The sequence below is a fragment of the Akebia trifoliata genome, chromosome 2, assembly GCF_017979445.1.
Source record: "Akebia trifoliata isolate Shusen 1 chromosome 2, ASM1797944v1, whole genome shotgun sequence".
NCBI classification, from domain to species: domain Eukaryota; kingdom Viridiplantae; phylum Streptophyta; class Magnoliopsida; order Ranunculales; family Lardizabalaceae; genus Akebia; species Akebia trifoliata.
Genome location: NC_141376.1, coordinates 14,793,139 through 14,812,664, shown reverse-complemented (window position 1 = coordinate 14,812,664; position 19,526 = coordinate 14,793,139). Strand labels below are relative to the sequence as shown.

Here is a 19,526-nt window from a genome sequence, read left to right as displayed (position 1 = left end):
TGAAAAAATGTTGAACTCCATGCAAAAATTACTTGACCACAAAAGCTGGTAAATTTGATAATGAAAAGAAAAAATTACTTAAAAGGATTATGGTGAAGGGATTTTTTTCTAAATAATTCCTAAGTTTTGGATAATTTCTTAGTAGTCAATTTAGTAATCTTTTCTTTTCTTAATAGGCCATGGATCTCATCTCCCACATTTCCAACGATTGAATCCCTTAATTGCTTGAACTTATCATTTTCGTAAAATAAATGAATTTTTGACATCTTATTTGAGTTTCAGAGACTTCATTCCATCGGAGATGATTTAAGAATGAAGAAATCATTTTCAAAGGATTTTTATTATTATTTTTTTCTTAGTTTTTTTATAAAAATCAATCAAAAATGGTTCATTTGGATTAAAATCATCTAAACAAATCGTTATCTCAAGTATTTAGTCAATCTTTCCATGTATTTTTGTCGAAAAAACTTAAAATTTTGAAAATGGATGGATTTTACCAATGTCGATAGTAAATAGTGGTGAGTTCGACAACAAAAAATATGCACTTAACACTAAATAAAAAAGCGTAGAGTTCGACAATAAATAAAAAGTAGTGAACTCGACAATAAATAAAAAAACAGTGAGTTCGTCAATAATAAGGGATCATTAAGAAATAAAAAAGTTAATAAATATCCTATCAAACAAACATACAAAACTTAAGAACTATTTAGAAATAAATCCCTTTATTAGGACTTTTTAACTAATTTTTCTTAGTAAAATGTTGAACTTTATAATAAAAAGTGGAGATCTTAACATTGTAAATGTTAAGAAGATTTTTTTTTTTTTTTTTGCTGCGACATTGGATGGATCTTCTCTCAAAATACATATATTATAATTGTGAAATGGATACTAAAATAAAAAAATTATGTACAACACTTTTTATTATAAATTTTTTTTTTTAAAAAATACACCTAAATATTTAAAATTAGAAGTGTATCATTCTTCATTTGATATTCAAAACTTGAACGTGAACAAGATGTTAAGAAAAAAAAAAAACATGGTCTAGGAACTCCAAAAATATTGTAAGGACAGATGAGATTGAGGATCATTAAATGGATTAACTAACTACCGTTCCAAAGTTAGGGATTATTTAGAAATAAATTCCTCTTAGGGGGTCTATTAAATAATTTTCCCTATATCCTTTGATAAGGTGAGGGGCATTTAACGAGAAACCTAATAAGTAAGTTTCCCCAAATTTTCACTGAGTCGAACTTCGAACGAGTACACAAAGAAAACGTGTTGAACGGGACCTACAAGCCTGAAATTTTATCGTACGTTACGTTGTACGAAAATCAGAAACTCCAGTTCAACTTTCCACCACGTGGCAGCATATACCAAACATTACGGTCCGCTAAACCATTTTCTATCACAAAATTCAACAGATAATAACTTATTATCAAACTCCTTGTAGCACAATATCAAAATCGCTTTGACTCGCACCAAGACTTTCTGCAAAGAACGTTAATGGCAGCTCTTATTCTGCTCTTTCTTCTACATTCAATCAAAACTCAGAATATGTTCTATCCCCCTTTCTTCAAACCAAAACCCTAATCCTCATTCTCATCTCTTCTGTGCGAATCGATCTCATCCGTTCATTATGGATATAACGAATAAGGCTGCAATTGCAGCCTCTGTGAGCTTCGTCTTCATAACCCTATTATTCGCCGCGTTGTGTTTCTTCTGCAAAAAACCCCCACAAAAACTCCGACAAACACGAACTCGAACCACTCGAAACCCTAGTTTCACATCCATCACAATCAGTGAGTCCAGATCTTTCGATCCATCTCTGAATCAAATCTCGATGCCAGATCTAATCGTCGCCACCAGAAACTTTTCCGCAGACAGAATCGTTGGAGACGGAAGCTTCGGTCTGGTCTACAAAGCTCGACTCAATAACGGCGTTAAAGTCGCCGTTAAAAAGCTTAGTAAAGATGCCTTTCAAGGGTTTCGCGAGTTTGAAGCTGAGATGGAAACTTTAGGTACGAATTCTATCCGACACCCAAATCTCGTTAGAATTCTCGGTTATTGTGTTTCTGGTGATGACCGGATCTTAATCTATGAGTTTATGGAGAAAGGGAGTCTCGACCAATGGCTCCACGAAACGTCGTCAAAGGAAAACGTTTCTTCTAATTTTAATAACTATTTATCTTGGAAAATAAGGATTAAAATCATCAAAGGTGTGGCTGATGGGTTATTGTTTTTACATACTTTGGAGACACCAATAATTCATAGAGATATCAAAGCTAGTAATGTATTATTAGACTCGGAATTGAAGGCACATATTGCCGATTTCGGATTGGCTAGACGAATGCAAGCATGTAACTCTCATGTATCGACACAAGTGGCCGGTACGATGGGTTACATGCCACCGGAGTATAGGAGTGGTTTAACGAATGCCACCGCTAAGGCTGATGTTTATAGTTTTGGGATCTTAATGATTGAAATTGCGACGGGAAAGCGTCCAAATTTGCCAACAAAGATGGAGGATGGGAAGGATGTTGGATTGGAGGAGTGGGCTCGGACAATGGTGGCACAAGGTCGAGAAATTGAGATGATTGATCCGGTAGTGTCGAGAGATGGATTGCTCGAGACCGAGGTAAAGGAGTTATTTAGGATTGCTCATTTGTGTACAAGTGAGCTTTCAAAAGAGAGACCTCCAATGCAAGAGGTGGTCACATTATTGAAACAACTCTCATTATGACATTAGAAATGGAAATTCTGAGGCAATTCATCGATTTCTTGATTTGATTGTTGATGATGATTGATGAATTGATGATTCGGAAAACCTTGAAATGCACAATCTGTATTTTTTTTGCTTTTTTGTTTTTTGTTTTTGTTTTTGAAGTATGTTGTTCGAGTTCAATTACCTAAAATGTAAGTATAATTATGTATTTTAATTATAATAATATTGTTAAATTTGTAAGTGATTTGGGTTAGGGTTGTCGATGAACATTAGATCTTAAATGGCACAATTTTTATCTTCACTAACGAGTCATGGTTAGTTGAGAGTTGAATTCTTCTAGATGTAAATGCGGTATGGTGTTTGGTTGGAGAATTCGACATATGAGTAGAAAAATATCTTAAGAGAGACTTTAAATCGAAATTTAATTATTTTAGAAGGCATTGAGTTGATTTGTTAAGGAAGATTAAAATGTATGGCATTCAAGTGGTTGTGTAAAAATAATTGTCAGTTTTAGATATCCCTAAACTCGTCTCATATAAGATCGCGTCTGGGGAACACCATTCCAATAGAGAAGTTTGTTAAGAACATGTGGGTTGGCTCAGTTCTGTAACAAATTGTTGTGTATCAGTGCTAATGAAAAGAATTTGAAGATGGAGAATCTGATGCGATGATCAGAAATTCAGTATGCTCATCGCATCAATCTAGGTAAGTAATCGATCTAGAGATCCATTCACCTTAGGAGGATAGACATTTCAAGTGAAAGACGAATTGGTAATTGGATCTTAGAAAAATACTCCAAATTCAAAAAATCTGAAATCCGATAGAATGGAGCTTAAAACCGATAGATCCATATATGTTATATCGATCAATCAGAATGTGAAGTTTCAATTCTTATTTTTGAACTCCAAATTTCTAATTATTATATATTCTTAATCATATCTTCTAGTGTTAGGAGACAGTTCCTAACCTCTTTCTTATATGTGAAATTGTTTTCCATCTTATGTTTGTTTGATGAATAAATCTAAACCAACCAAACCTTTGCATATTTGTTCTTGCTCGTGGAAACAAATCTTGCTGTGATACAATGGTCATCGAATTGTTCGGTGGTTACAATTGCAGTTATGGACTAAAATCGTAAAGATACAAAAAAAGGTGTTGGATTGAGGCGTCAATAAACCATGAAATCAACCATTACTTCCCCCTATCTCTCTTCTACCCTTTACTTTCCATTGTTTTATTTTTAGACAACCTTAAGATGTAAAGAAGAACCATCTTTCATCTTCGGTGAGTTAAACTTAAATATCATGCATTAAATGTGTAAGGTAATTGATCAAAAGGGTAGGGACGGAAGCCTTTCATACCCTTGTTATCTCATCATCTTTATCATATTACACACTTTGCGTACTCACCATTCATGGCAATGATGATGAAAGAGACCACATCTATAGCATGAACCACCAATTTCCTAGTCGGAGCTATTCGTGCATTTCATACTCATGAAATGACACAACGATGAAATGGGTCCCTCTCTTGATGAGATTATTCCTATGTCAGCCAAGCCAACACTTTCAATGTGAATCAAGACAAGAAACTAGTCATAGGCTTTCCTCTTAATGGAAATGGTCCACTAAGGCCTCTTGCCAACACTAGGGCTACAACTTGGGCGGGTTAGAGGTAAATCTAGGTTCAATCAAAGTTGTAGAAGTCTCAACCCAAGCTCAACTCAACCTGACCATTGGGCTAGAGCTCATCAACTCGAGAGTAGCTTCTAAAATTAGATTAATTTTAGATAGGTTGGACTTATTAAACAAGCCTAATTTCATTTTGATCAACCATTAAATTTTATATCTTAAAAAAGAGAGAAATTTACATGACAAACCTTATTGTTGCATTTTTATTATAAAAACTCCCTTGCCTACATTTAAGAAGTTCATTACCCACCAAACCTTAAAGTGGGGATCCACGTCTGAAAATTCAAATTGATGAGGTTAACTTGTTACTTGACGTAAGTTGGAGTGGGTCTAACGACATCAATTGCTGGCATCTAAAAACATGATCTGATGACACAGGATTATAAAGAACAAAATTATGAGAACTTTGAAAAAAAAATGGGAAAAAAAGTTAATTTTTACTGTTAAATTTTTATTTTAAATTTGGTAGTTCAATAGCAAAGTGGGGATCCACGTCTAAAAATTCAAATTGATGAGGTTAACTTGTTACTTGACGTAAGTTGGAGTGGGTCTAACGACATCAATTGCTAGCATCTAAAAACATGATCTGATGACACAGGATTATAAAGAACAAAATTATGAGAACTTTGAAAAAAAATGGGAAAAAAAAAGTTAATTTTTACTGTTAAATTTTAATTTTAAATTTGGTAGCTCAATAGCTATCTATTTTCAACACCATCAATCAAGATTAAAATGATTTTTTTTTTCCTTCCCTTAATTGGATGACATGCAATTCTTCGAGATCTTTTTTATTCCCTATTTAACAGAACCTCCGATGCCTAAGTCAATTTCAGAGAAATTTCATCAAAGTTTAATATAAAGAGAATTGCATACCTTTGATGTGAGGTTCTCCTTTATTTATAGTTGGAATTTCCATTTTGGACGTTTCCTTCCTTATCCCCTTCTATCTTGGGATTAGGAATGTGTGTAATCCCTCAAATAGAATCATTCTTATAAAATGGCACTAAAATCTTGAAGATCCAAGGATTCGTGCGCTCCTCACTTATGAAATTCTATTTTCCCGACAGTGATCTAAACCCACTCGCTTGATCATACATCCGAGCGATTTCAATCACTAGGTCGGAACTTTACTTTCAAGTAATCCTTATAACCTTGGATGACACATGTCTATTTTTCATGTTTTAGAAAATAATTTCTCGAGGACCCGAGCAATGTGCCCGAACCCTCAAGAGGGGGTATTGTGGAGGGAAATTCTCGGATGAATAGACACATAGCTCGATCGATACTCGAAAGGATAGATTTGAAGCTCGGATACAAGGCTTGATAGGTACCGTGGTTGGAAATCCTCAGACACACGGATACTTAGCTCGAGCGCGCCATCATCACCCATCAAGTAGTTCGGATGAAGTGTTTCGCAGATATCAAGGGATAGTATAGGTCGATAAGACGGATCTGACAGATGTATCATTGATTAACAGCTAAAACAACCCATATCATGTCAGATCAGTTCTAATTGCTCTAGGATTATCAGGGCAGTTGCAACTACCCTTGCAATTGACACACTAGAGAATAAGTAAACTACTCTGAGTCACCTCAAGGGATGGCACAGAAAATGATCGTTGAAATTCCTATAAAGGGAAGAGGACCATGGATGAAGAGGGGGTTCTTTCTTCTTTTCTCTAAAAAAATAGGATAAGGTTTACAAAAAAAAAATATATATAATCTCTAACTTGATCGTCGGAGTGGGCTCATTTGCAAGTCCAGCCGAGCTACGCTAGGAAGGAAGAGCTTCTTGAGGTAGAACAAAAATTAGCATCTACAGTGTCTATAGTTCAGCTTAAACTGCCATGGACATTTCTCTTCGCGTCTGTTATCTCTGTTAGAACACGATCATAACTCTACTGAATCCTTTTCAGTTGACTTGTAAATTCGTAAAACTCCCATTTCTTCATAGAATAGTTACGATGTAGTCAATGACTTAACGTTGCAAAATAGTTCAAGTTGTTGCAACTGCCTTAAAATTACTATTATTTTCAAAATTAATAAATTAACAAACTGACGTAACTATTCAAACTTCTAACCAGAGTAAACAACTTGTGGGTTGGATCAAATTTGTTGACCTTCTTAACGTTAACATGTCCACGGCCTAGTCCATCGGAGATGCTCTAAATAAAATAAATTCACTTGATAAAATTGGACTAACATCGACAAAAGTGCCTACAATGCAACTTTAGGTATGGATCTTAACATCTCCATAGGGGGCAGACAAGTCCCAAATAAAAATAAATCCATTTATTATTTTAAATATTAATAATATAAATTATAGAAAAACATAAATAAAAAATTATTAAATATTGATTTTTAAAATGATGGATCAGAGTCCTGGCTTGGTAATTCTCCGAAAGAGAATTAAAATAGCTCAATATAATCCGAGTCGATCATGTGGGGAAAGGATCATCACTTCCACCTTTTACAAATAAATAAAAATATGTAATTTTTAGGTAATCGATAGATTTTGATGAAAATTGGATCTAAAAAACTCAATATTTTTTTGTACAGTAGAGATTGAAGAAGAGTTTATTTTGGGGAAAAATCAAGGGTTTTTTTAATGAGGTTGAAAATGAAGATATTTCAATCATTTTGACCCTAGATTTTGAGGATGATTCCATCAGATTGAAAAACAGAGAGAGAATTAAATAAAAAATAAACATAAATACAGAAAAAAAAAAAAAAAAAAAAGAGAAGAAGTAAAGAGTTTCAGACATCCAAGGAAGGAAAAAGAGCAGCATAAGCTCTCAAGCCTGGCGAAGGCGAAAGCTCTTAGGCGGCCACTGCGAATGTTTTGAGAAACAAGCCTTTGGATTTGTCATCATCAACAGAAATTCTACTCAACCAATAAAATACCCACAAAATCTATAATAAAAAAATAAAAAACTAGAAACTAATAAGAGAGAAAGAGGCGGCGCAGTCGACAGATGAATGACAAAGAGGAACATGGGGGGTATTTATAAGACAAATGAAAATTTAGGGTTTAAAACCTTCCCAAAAAAAAAAAGATTTAGGGTTTAAAGTTATGGAACCATCTCGAAGAGTACCGTAACATCCTCACCAATCTGGGCTGGGCCTAGTACGGGTTAGTAGTCAACATTGAACAGTATCTGGGCGGGCTTCAAGCTAAGTTGTAAGCCCAATCTGATTTGTGGTCTCCAGGAATAAAATAGGCTACGTCCTGTGCCTTTTAATTTTCCAGTTTTGGGGAAGGGTGGATGGGTGGGAGATTGGTTGGGCTGAGTTTGTTTCGAACTCTATTGGTCAGACTTTGGGTTGGAGTTCAATCCAAAAATTGGTTGGGTCGGAATAGAGAAAATGCTTATTCAAGAAGTTTCAAGAAGATTTTTAGAGGGTTCAAGATGGAAAACGAAAATGCATTGAGACTTAAGGTTGATTGTATGAAAAAATGGAGATAATTGATGGTAATGAGGTTCATCAATAAAGGTAGAGATTCTAGAAGAGTACATGGAAAATGTGATGAGATAGAGAAGCGAGAGAAAGTGACATACATGTGAAGTGGGACTCATACAAAATTACATAAATACCCTTACTACAATCCTTAATAAAATAAGACTTCTAGAAAATTAACTTTAAAATTTAACAATTCATGAATTATTAAGAAAAGAAAAGTTTACTAAATTGACTATTAAGAAATTGCCCAAAATTTAGGGATTATTTAGAAAAAAAATCCCTTTACCAAGGTCCTAGAAGTAATTTTTTCTTTTCATTATCAAATTTACCAGTTTTTGTGGTCGAGTAATTTTTGCATAGAGTTCAACATATTACTCATGAAATTGGTTGTTTTTCTTCTGCAAAAAACCCTCACAAAAACTCCCACAACCACGAACTCGAACCACTCGAAACCCTAGTCTCACATCCATCACAATCAGTGAGTCCAGATCTTTCGATCCATCTCTAAATCAAATCTCGATACCAGATCTAATCGTCGCCACCAGAAACTTTGCCGCAGACGGAATCGTTGGAGACGGAAGCTTCGGTCTGGTCTACAAAGCTCGACTCAATAACGGCGTTAAAGTCGCCATTAAAAAGCTCAGTAAAGATGCCTTTCAAGGGTTTCACGAGTTTGAAGCGGAGATGGAAACTTTAGGTACGAATTCTATCCAACACCCAAATCTCGTTAGAATTCTCGGTTACTGTGTTTCTGGTGATGACCGGATCTTAATCTTTGAGTTTATGGAGAAAGGGTGTCTCGACCAATGGCTCCACGACACATCGTCACAGGAAAACGTTTCTTCTAATTTTAATAACTATTTATCTTGGAAAGTAAGGATTAAAATCATCAAAGATGTGGCTGATGGGTTATTGTTTTTACATACTTTAGAGACACCAATAATTCATAGAGATATCAAAGCTAGTAATGTATTATTAGACTCGGAATTCGAGGCACATATTGCCGATTTCGGGTGGGCTAGACGAATGCAAGCATGTAACTCTCATGTATGGACACAAGAGGCCGGTACGATGGGTTACATGCCACCGGAGTATTGGAGCCGTTTAACGAATGCCACCGCTAAGGCTGATGTTTATAGTTTTGGGATCTTAATGATTGAAATTATAACGGGAAAGCGTCCAAATTTGCCACCAAAGATGGAGGATGGGAAGGATGTCGGATTGGAGGAGTGGGCTCGGACAATGGTGGCACAAGGTCGAGAGATTGAGATGATTGATCTAGTAGTGTCGAGAGATGGATTGCCCGAGACCGAGGTAAAGGAGTTATTGAGGATTGCTCATTTGTGTACAAGTGAGATTTCAAAAGAGAGACCTCCAATGCAAGAGGTGGTCACATTATTGAAACAACACTCATTATGACATTAGAAATGGAAATTCTGAGGCAATTCATCGATTTCTTGATTTGATTGTTGATGAATCGATGATTCGGAAAACCTTGAAATGCACAATCTGTATTTTTTTTTATTTATTTTTTTTTTTTTTGAAGTATGTTGCTCAAGTTCAATTACCTAAACTGTAAGTATAATTATGTATTTTAATTATAATAATATTGTTAAATTTGCAAGTGATTTGGGTTAGGGTTGTCGATGTACATTAGATCTTAAATGGCACAATTTTTATCTTCACTAACGAGTCATGGTTAGTTGAGAGTCGATATGGTGTTTGGTTGGAGAATTCGACACATTGAGGAGAAAAATATCTTAAGAGAGACTTTAAATCGAAATTTAATTATTTTAGAAGGCATAGAGTTGATTTGTTAAGGAAGATTAAAATGTATGACATCCAAGTGGTCGTGCAAAAATAATTGTCAGTTTTAGATATCCCTAAACTCGTCCCGTATAAGATTGCGTTTGGGGGACACTATTCCAATAGAGAAGTTTGTTAAGAACATGTGGGTTGGCTCAGTTATGTAACAAATCGTTGTGTATCAGTGCTAATGAAAAGAATTTGAAGATGGAGAATCTGATGCGTTGATCAGAAATTCAGTATGCTCATCGCATCAATCTACATAAGTAATCGATCTAGAGATCCATTCACCTTAGGAGGATAGACATTTCAAGTGAAAGACGAATTGGTAATTGGATCTAAGAAAAATACTACAAATTCTAAAAATCTGAAATCCGATAGAATGGAGCTTAAAACCGATAGATCCATATATGTTATATCGATCAATCAGAATGTGAAGTTTCAATTATTATTTTTGAACTCCAAATTTCTAGTTATTATATATTCTTAATCATATCTTCTAGTGTTAGGAGAGAGTTCAAAAAAAAAAAAAAAAATCTTTTGATATCCTGACCTCTTTCTTATATGTGAAATTGTTTTCCATCTTATGTTTGTTTGATGAATCAATCTAAACCAACCAAACCTTTGCATATTTGTTCTTGCTCGTGGAAACAAATCTTGCTGTGATACAATGGTCATCGAATTGTTCGATGGCTACAATTGTAGTTATGGACTAAAATCGTAAAGATACAAAAAAGGTGTTGGATTGAGGCGTTAATAAACCATGAAATCAAGCATTACTTCTCCCTATCTCTCTTATACCCTTTACTCTCCTTTGTTTTATTTTTAGAAAACCTTAAGATGTAAAGAAGAACCATCTTTCATCTTCGGCGAGTTAAACTTAAATATCATGCATGAAATGTGTAAGGTAATTGATCAAAAGGGTAGGGACGGAAGCCTTTCATACCCTTGTTATCACATCATCTTTATCATATTACACTTTGCATACACTCACCATTCATGGCAATGACGGTGAAAGAGACCACATCTATAACGTGAACCACCAATTTCCTAATCAGGGCTATTCGTGCATTTCATACTCATGAAATGACATGAGGATGAAATGGGTCCCTCGCTTGATGAGATTATTCCTATGTCAGCCAAGCCAATATTTTCAATGTGAATTAAGATAAGAAACTAGCCATAGGCCTTCCTCTAAGGGCATGTTTGATTGCACATGGAAAATAATGTGGAAAATCAATTTTCATGGAAAATGACATTTTCAAGTGTTTGATTGCACATAGAAATGGAAATTCATTTTCCACTCCAATCAAAAAGTCCACCAAAACATGGATTTTACTTTCCCACTTATATAGGTGGTGGAAAGTGAAATCCACCCATATTTTTCATTCCCAATTTTTTCTCACTCATATTTTCTTCTTCCCTACCACCACGACCATCACACTAACCTCGCCGTCGCCGTCGTTGTCGCCGTGACATCCTCCCCACCTTCTTCCTCCTCATATTCTTCTTCCTCTCCCCTTCCTCTCATCTTCTTTCTCCTCCTCTCCTTCTTCTTCTTCTTTTTTCTCATATTTTTTCCATGATTTTATCCAAGTAAAATCAAACAATGGAATTTGATTTTCCAACCCTACCTATTTTCCACCACTATTTTTCCATGGATTTCAAATTCCATGGAAAGTCACTTTCCATGCAATCAAACATACCCTAAATGGAAATGGTCCACTAAGGCCTCTTGCTAACACTAGGACTACAACTTGGGCGGGTTAGAGGTAAATCTAGGTTCAACCAAAGTTGTAGAAGTCTCAACTCAAGCTCAACTCAACCTGACCATTGGGTTGGAGCTCATCAACTCGAGAGTAGCTTCTAAAATTGGATTAGCTTAAGTTAAGTAATTTTAAATGGGTTGGGCTCATTAAACAAGCCTAATTTCATTTTGATCAACCATTAAATTTTATATCTTAAAAAAGAGAGAGAAATTTACCTGCCAAACCTTATTGTTGCATTTTTATTATAAAAACTCCCTTGTAGTTTTGACAACTCCAAGGGAACCTACATTTAAGAAGTTCATTACCCACCAAACCTTGGAGTGGGGATCCACATCTGAAAATTCAAACTGATGAGGTTAATTTGTTATTGACGTAAGTTGGAGTGGGTCTAATGACATCAATTGTTGGCATCTAAAAACATGATTTGATGACACAGGGCTATAAAGAACAAAATTATGAGAACTTTGAAAAAAAAATGAGAAAAAAAAGATAATTTTCACTGTTGAATTTTAGTTTTAAATTTGGGAGTTCAGTAGCCATCCATTTTCAACACCATCAATCAAGATCAAAATGGTTTTTTTTTTTTTTTTTTTTTTGTGAATCTAAGTTTTTCTATGGAATCTAGAAGGTTGTAGTGTTGGATTACCAATTAGATAATGCATATGGGCCCAACAAACCTTAGTTAGATTTCAAATTTTACTAAGACAGTCATGCTACCCTTATTAATAAAGTAAAGTTTGTTAAGTAATAAAATTGATAAAGTAAGGGAGTTTTTATAATAAAAGTGCTGCAAATAGGCATACATGATAAATCACTCAAAAAGAAACATAACCTAAAAAAATAAAACTACTAATAAATATAGCCTCCAAATCCATTATTGAAATAATATTTAGACAAATCCTATTAAATTAAATCCCATATTAATAAATAATATCCAATTGTCTACAAGTTACACTAACAAGATAAAATAAAAAATAATCTAGATAATGTTTGTAGAGGAATTTTTTGTGATCACCTTGAGATTTTCCTTCCCTTAATCGGATGACATGCAACTCTTCAAGATCTTTCTTATTCCTTATTTAACAGAGCCTTCGATGCCTAAATCAATTTCAGAGAAATTTCGTCAGAGTTTAATATAGAGAGAATTGCATACCTTTGATGTGAGGTTCTCCTCTATTTATAGTTGGAATTTCCATTTTGCATGTTTCCTTCCTTATCCCCTTCTATCTGGGATTAGGAATGTGTGTAATCCCTCAAATAGAATCCTTCTTATAAAATGGCACTGAAATCCTGAAGATCCAAGGATTTGTGCGTTCCTCACTTATGAAACTCTATTTTCCCGACAGTGATCTAAACCCACTCCTTTGGTCATACATCCGACCGATTTCAATCACTAGGTTGGAACTTTGCTTTCAGGTAATCCTTATAGCCTTGGATGACACGTGTTGTTCTCCCATAGGTCAGAGAATTTATCCCTTTCCAATGCCCCCTCTCGAAAGGTCGGGATTATGCCGGCCTTTCGAGAACCTGTACATTATTGTCCTTGAACTAGAAATTCCAAAACTTGAGTTTTAGAAACGACACAGGTTAAGTTAGTTGCGCATTCTTAATGCAAACAGGAAATAATTGTTCCACACGTCCTTTCCCAAGTGGTCTGCAGCCATGAGTTGTCACCTCATTATGAGAGTGCATTTAATGCCCACGTTTGACCTTTCAGACGGTTGGTTCCTTCCATGTGGTGTTCAATCTCTTCATTCTTGGGGCATAATGATGGCATAGAAAGCCCATCATATGCCCTTTGTTCTAGGTGTTCCTGACCGTTGGATGGGTGACACATCTTGAGGATTTTTTCCTTATAAAAACTCATTTCCCCTTCTTCATTTCCTTTATTTCTTCTTTTTCTTGTCGTAATGCAACAATTCTCCCTTCACAATGTTTTCAAGCCTTATTCGTTTGATTTTCCAACCAAAGCTTCAATAAATCTCTCTTTCTCACCTTCTCTTTGCTTTAGGTATTCCCTTCTAGCCTTTGGTTTCCCTTTTAGCCTTCTTTGTCTGTTCTTCTTTTTTTTCCCAAATTTTATTTTTGCATGTATTTTGCCTTCTCGTATAACCTTTTTTTTTCTTTTTATTTTTCTCCTTATTTTCCAATAGAATAGACCTTAGGAAAAATGGGCAAGATGTTCCTGCCAAGCCCACTATGGAGGATTTTAGGGGTACATTCGGTATTCCTGAATTTTTAGCTATTGAATGGTGTGGCAAGCTTGGCCCCGAGGAAGCTTGGGAAAAGGACGCTATAGTGGTGCTCTAGGGTCATTTTTGAGCTGACCTTAGGATCCCTTTATCCCCTTTAACCCGTGAGGTCTTGAATTCTTATCACCAGGCCTCAGGTTAGATGACCGATAATTTTTACTACCTAATCTTCATAGTGGAGCTAATGAATTCTCGACTCATCGTGGATCAAAGACTAGACTTGGTAGGTAGCTGAGCCTAGTTTCGACTTTCTCAAGCTCCGAAAGAGGCCCAGGTTCTACTATTTGCTTAAGCTTTAAGGTCGGGAAACCCTACTCCAACTCCCTGAAATTAATAAGGAGTGGTTCCTCTACCTCGTTCAGTTGATGGGTTATTAGGAGTAAGCTCAAAGGCAATCTTCCCCGACCCTTAAAAATCACTACTTTAATTGGACCGATAAGCCATGTCCTTCCCCTTTTTCCTTACTCAGCTTTTTTCTTTTTCGTTATTGACTTTTGACCTTGTTGGTTTTTGTTGGATTTGCAGCTGTGAGGGACAAGACCCATCTTTCTACTTTCATTCTTGAAGGCATTCTGAAGAATAGGGAACTCGGGAAATGCCTGACTTCTCTTTCCTCTATTCATCCCCTTACCACCTCCCTACAGCCAAGAGAGGGCCATTATTTACCTTCCTAGACTACCCTCTTGTCTTCTACCCCATCTTTTCTTTTGTAGACCTCAGATTTTTTCAAACTTCGAGTCTGAGAAATACATGTTGTCATAACTTATCACCTGAAACCAACCCAGGAAGCATTTGGTTGACTTTGTCTCCACCAATCCTATCCCTATCACTACTCTTACTAACCCCTTCATATGTTCTACCGCTAACACCCATTCTACCAACAGTTCCTTCTGTAGTTGCTATTAATCATCAACCTTAGATGGGTCGACTTTCACGTTTTCAATTCGATTATGGTATTCTTTCTTCCTTCCCTCCTTTATTGCCATAGCAAAGTAGTTTCTAGTTACTACCTGGTCTCCACTGATCTCCATAAACCCCTCACTGGTCAAAAAACGTACGACTTAATGATATGTTGAAAGCATAACCTTTATTGAATGTATATACCTCCTCCCGAATATGGCATTATACGCCAAACTAGTTCTACTACCATGAACTTGGTCATTACGACCTCAGGCCCTACGACTACGGGTAGGATGATCTCCTCAATTGGAGCTAAAGGGTTTTCGTTGAACCTATACACACTGACCTCCGTACACTTAATTCCTCCGAGCACTCCCATTATCTCGGTTGTCGAAAGAAATAAAATATCTACTACACTCCCTGCATCAATGAGGATCATCTTCAAATTAATTGTCCCTACAACCAATGTGATGACTAGGATATCTTTGTATGGGATGGTTACCCTTTTTTGAGTCCTCTTGAGTAAATACTATCACTTTACTTCCCTCGATTGAATTGGGTACCTAAGCTATGGTTGCCTCCTTTGTAACTTGATAAACGCCCTATTGTGTTATGACTTTTTGACCTTAGTACGATGCGAGATTTCTACCACCTTATCGAAATCAAATTCCCTGATGATCGTGTTGACGACTCTTCGAACTCTTTCCTCATACTCTGGTAGTCCCTTCGGAGTAGGATGGGGAAAATCTCATATCTTAGGCTCCTCTATTGTTGCCGTCACATACCTTTTGAGCTTTCTTTAGTTTATCATATCTTGAATAACATGAGCAATCATCGGACGAATAGTCATCCGCCTTATAATACTCATAATACGACTTTCTCGGTCTGCTTCGGTAGTTCAGGAGTTGTGGCACATAGTTCAGATCATTTTTTATATGTTTCAATATTTCTTAGGGTTTCTCCATCAGAGGTGTCAAGACCCTTCTTGAATTCCATGAGCACCGATTTGTTGCCTCCCTTGCCCTCTTCCTACACAACCATTTCTCTTCCTCTTTCCTTTTGTTTTGAGGTTCAGTTTTGGTCGGGGTAATAGTATGCGCTGTTGGTCTTACCTCCTGAGCTCTGCTCTTCAGATTTTCTTCTAGGGTGATGTATTTTTCGGTCGTAATGTACGTATCCTCCAACCTTTTTGGTGGGTTGGTGACCAGCTCCTTTTACAACCTTGTTCCTGGTACGATCATATTGATGCAGGCCTGAATAACCATGTCAACATCAAGGTTCTCGACCAATAATAATTGAGTATAGAACCAAACCATGAAAACATGGATGCTTTCCCTTTCTTCCCGTCTTAAATAGAATAATACGTTGACCTTGACCTTCCTATGCCTTTTGTGAATATACTGAACCACGAAGAGCTCCTCTAACCATTGAAAGTTTTCGACCAAGCCTTATGCCAGACCTTGAAACCAAGTGATAGTTCCCGACCTCAAAATAGACTAGAACATCTTTCAAGTGAGTATGTCATTTTCCTGATAAAAAATCATCAGGTTTTTGTAGTGCATGACGTGCTCTACATGGTCCGTAGTTCCATCGAAAGAATTGAACTTGGGTATGTGGAACTCACGCGGTAGCTTAAAATTCTTGATCGCCTCTATGAACGATGACGTTCTCAAATCCTTAAAAATCGAGCGAGTGAGGCATCCTATTTCCCTGTTTTGACTGTAGCATCTTCTCTTCATCTTAATAAATCCTCCACCTTCCCCAACGTTAGTGGGTTAGGTGGTATATTCTGCCACTGGTTGACCTGGTTCCCTTTTGATCGAACCTCAAGGTTATGGTTTCCAGTTCGGTGCCCAACATTATCGTCGTTGCCCCTTTTGTTCTCTGGTTCTTTTGCTCTCTATTATCATAATTGCTATTTATCCCTCTTGAGGGCTCGAATCGCCTTTGATTATTGTTTTATACTCTTTTGCAATTCTATTCTTACTTGCACCAGAAATGTTCGGACGTTCTCCATGGGTTCTGGTTCCCCATTAATCCTTAGGTTGTAAGAGTATGACCCTCGCAACTACCCTTATTGCTGCAACTCTTGCAACTTTTATTGCTCCCTCTGCTTTTGTTCCTACTGCACCCCTTCGACCATTATTCCTTGTATTTTCTATGCATTTATGATGTTTTTTTAGTTCCAACGGACGACGCCTATTGTAGAAGTGTTTTCGTGATCACCTCGGGATCTTCTTTACCCCGATTGAATGACCTGCAACTCCTCGAGATTTTCCTTGACCAGGGAATATGATGAGAAGCTGGATCTACTCAATGGTTAACTAGCCTCCTTTGATCATGCCACTAAGGAGGCCATGGAGGACCTCGAAGCAAACTTGGCTCAGTTTTCCAAGACAAACAATGCATTGGACGTTAATAATAAGAAACTTGTGATCTCCCATGCATATTTCCAATTGAAGCTCACTAGCTATAAGGAGAGAGTGGAGAGGAGGGACGCAAAATTGGTAAACCTCTAAGAAAATGTGAAGCAACTAGAATAAAAGGCAAATGAGTGTGACCTTGAGTTAGGCTCCCTTAAGGCTTACTTGGAACAATGCTTGGAAGTTGTCCTTAGTTCTGCTCTGACAACTCAACTCGAGTCAAGAAGAACAGAACCTAGGGTAGAATAGGCCAAGGAAGATGAGACAAAGACCAAGAAGCTATTGGGTCAACTGCAGGCTTATTATACCCAGGTCGCGAAGGATGTAGCAACCAAGGCCTACCATGAAGGTTTTGAGACTACTCGACTACAATATGGAGATGATGATGAAGAAGATGAGTCTAACGATGTTCCTATGCATTCTTTTTTCAAAGATCGACCAAAATGGAAGAGTGCATTCGGCCGAGTACCACCACCTAAGCTGGACAAGGAAGATCTGCCAGCATCTAACCAGGATAATGGTTTTGATTAGGTTCATGCTCCTGATCAAGTCGAGCTGGTCGATCAAATCAACCATGCTGAAGACCTGCCTCATTCTTCTAATCAGACCCCTATTGTTGAAAATCAAACGTATTCCCTATGTAATATCCAATTTTGGGACTTTCCTATGTAATCAATCTCTACCATTAATGAAAATTTTTTGTTTTTTATCTAAATCTTTACTGTCTAATTGATCTTCATAATTAGTGAAATTTTATTTTTTACCTGAATCTTCATTATGTAATCAATCTTCATAGTTAATGAAAATTTTTTCCATATGAGAATTATTGCTCTTCATTTTGAATTGTTTTATTTCACCAAACCATTGTAGTGATCTTATTCTGTAACTCATATTTAACCATTGTAATGTTATTATTTGAACAATATTTTCATATGAGAACTTTTGCTCTTCATTTTGACTTGTTCTATTTCACTTAACCATTGCAGTGCTCTTCTCTGTAACTCATAGTTCACTATTGTAATGTTCTTATTCGAACAATATTCGTTCTGATTTTGCACCCTGCTTCTTCCCCCCCCCCCCCCCATGTGTTACCGTGGTTTTTTTCTACCTTAGGTAGCACCTATCTGAGATGATAGGTGCATTATGTCACCAAATGGTGTTTCATGCCGTCAAGGTTGACTTACATACCCATATACTAACAAGCATCACTCTAACTCCTAAGCTATTAGGGGTAAGACTTTGTCATTCTGGCACAATGGCCTTATTGCCATTTCGATCAGTAGAGGTTATTCAAGACCCTGAGCCACACAGAGCTGAACCTCATGCTTTGCCACTATGGATAGAGTAAGGTCACTAAGACCCTAACCCACAAAATGACCCAACTCTATGCTTTGCCACTTTGGAAAGAACAAGGTCACTTAGACCTTGACCCACAAAAGGACTCAATTCTGTGCTTTGCCACTCCGGACAGAACAAGATCACTAGGACCCTAACCTACAAAAGGGCCCAACTATGTGTTTTGTCACTCTGGATAGAGCAATGTCACTAAGATCCTGACCCACAAAAGGGCCCAACTCTGTGCTTTTCCACTTTAAATAAAGCAAGGTCACTTAGACCCTGACCCACAAAAGGGCCCAACTCTGTGCTTTGCCACTTTGGATAGAGGAAGGTCCAAATCTTGGTAGATGCCTTTGGACGAGTATTTTTTCCATTATGAACCAACCTTTGCTTTTGACGTGGTTATTGGCTTTATTGCAAGTCACATTCCCACAGACGACACCAAAAGTGTGGAGTGTTTTTAGGCCCTATTCCTCAAGATGTGCGATACTCTTGATCAAGCTTAATTAGCTTTGATTTGCTGACTCTTCCACTCCAATGAATGTCTTCTCAATCTTGCTCCTCCTCTCGAAGAGGTAAGGTCGGATCCGAGCTTCTGATGATAAAGACGGACAAAAATAAGTTCCCGGTATAGTGCCGGTCAATGATTATCTGAAAATTAAGTTAGATTGAAATGATACTATAAGATTAAACTGAATTCATATACCTTAGAGAAGATTACGTATAGTGAATTCGAAAGAGTGATTGTGTTAAACTTGATTTGCTTTCTAAAATATGAACCCTTTGCCTTATTTTGAATGAGAGTTTTATAGCCTTGTGATTGGTCAAGTGTAACCATATAACTTACGCAGGTGTACAAGCCAAGTGGATTATGAGCTAGTTGTGCTCTTGGATTTTATTCCTATGCCTCATTAATATTTGCACTTGAGTTTGATTTGAGGTGTCTCAATGCATTAACTACTGAACTAATTTGAACTTACTATTTTGGAGTTGACGAGTTAGAGAACGTCACTGTCAATGTTACCTTGATTCGTACTCATGGGATTCTGCATAAAATAGAGAGATTTGGCTTCATGGTCAAATATTAATTTATCTTTAGTGTCACTTTGCTCCCATTCTATTCGATCTTTCCGATTATTCGAAGTTGATCCCCTGAGTTAGTC

General features: G+C 36.7%; 2 protein-coding genes and 2 non-coding genes across 4 annotated transcripts; 2 read left to right on the top strand and 2 right to left on the bottom strand.

The window, feature by feature from the left end:
• The first annotated feature begins 1,437 nt into the window (after positions 1–1,437).
• Positions 1,438–3,016, top strand: LOC147409728 (leucine-rich repeat receptor protein kinase EMS1-like). Its single transcript, XM_086431773.1, has one exon. The coding sequence runs from the start codon at positions 1,637–1,639 to the stop codon at positions 2,738–2,740; it is 1,104 nt and encodes a 367-aa protein (XP_086287899.1). The 5' UTR covers positions 1,438–1,636; the 3' UTR covers positions 2,741–3,016.
• A 3,766-nt stretch (positions 3,017–6,782) lies between these two features.
• LOC147409727 (small nucleolar RNA Z103) lies at positions 6,783–6,880 on the bottom strand. The gene has a single exon (XR_015175701.1). It is a non-coding gene; the product is annotated as a small nucleolar RNA Z103 (small nucleolar RNA).
• Positions 6,881–7,166: 286 nt separating this feature from the next.
• Positions 7,167–7,291, bottom strand: LOC147409726 (small nucleolar RNA SNORD14). The gene has a single exon (XR_015175696.1). It is a non-coding gene; the product is annotated as a small nucleolar RNA SNORD14 (small nucleolar RNA).
• A 974-nt stretch (positions 7,292–8,265) lies between these two features.
• LOC147409725 (leucine-rich repeat receptor protein kinase EMS1-like) lies at positions 8,266–9,345 on the top strand (the record flags this gene model as incomplete). The annotated part of the gene is made up of 1 exon (XM_086432001.1): positions 8,266–9,345. A coding segment is annotated over one exon (1,029 nt), but the record flags the coding sequence as incomplete, so codon positions are not given.
• Between the last annotated feature and the right edge of the window lie 10,181 nt (positions 9,346–19,526).

What these genes read in the sequence shown, in the direction of transcription:
- LOC147409728 (XM_086431773.1), top strand. Translation starts at nt 1,637, where the DNA reads ATGGATATAACGAATAAGGCTGCAATTGCAGCCTCTGTGAGCTTCGTC.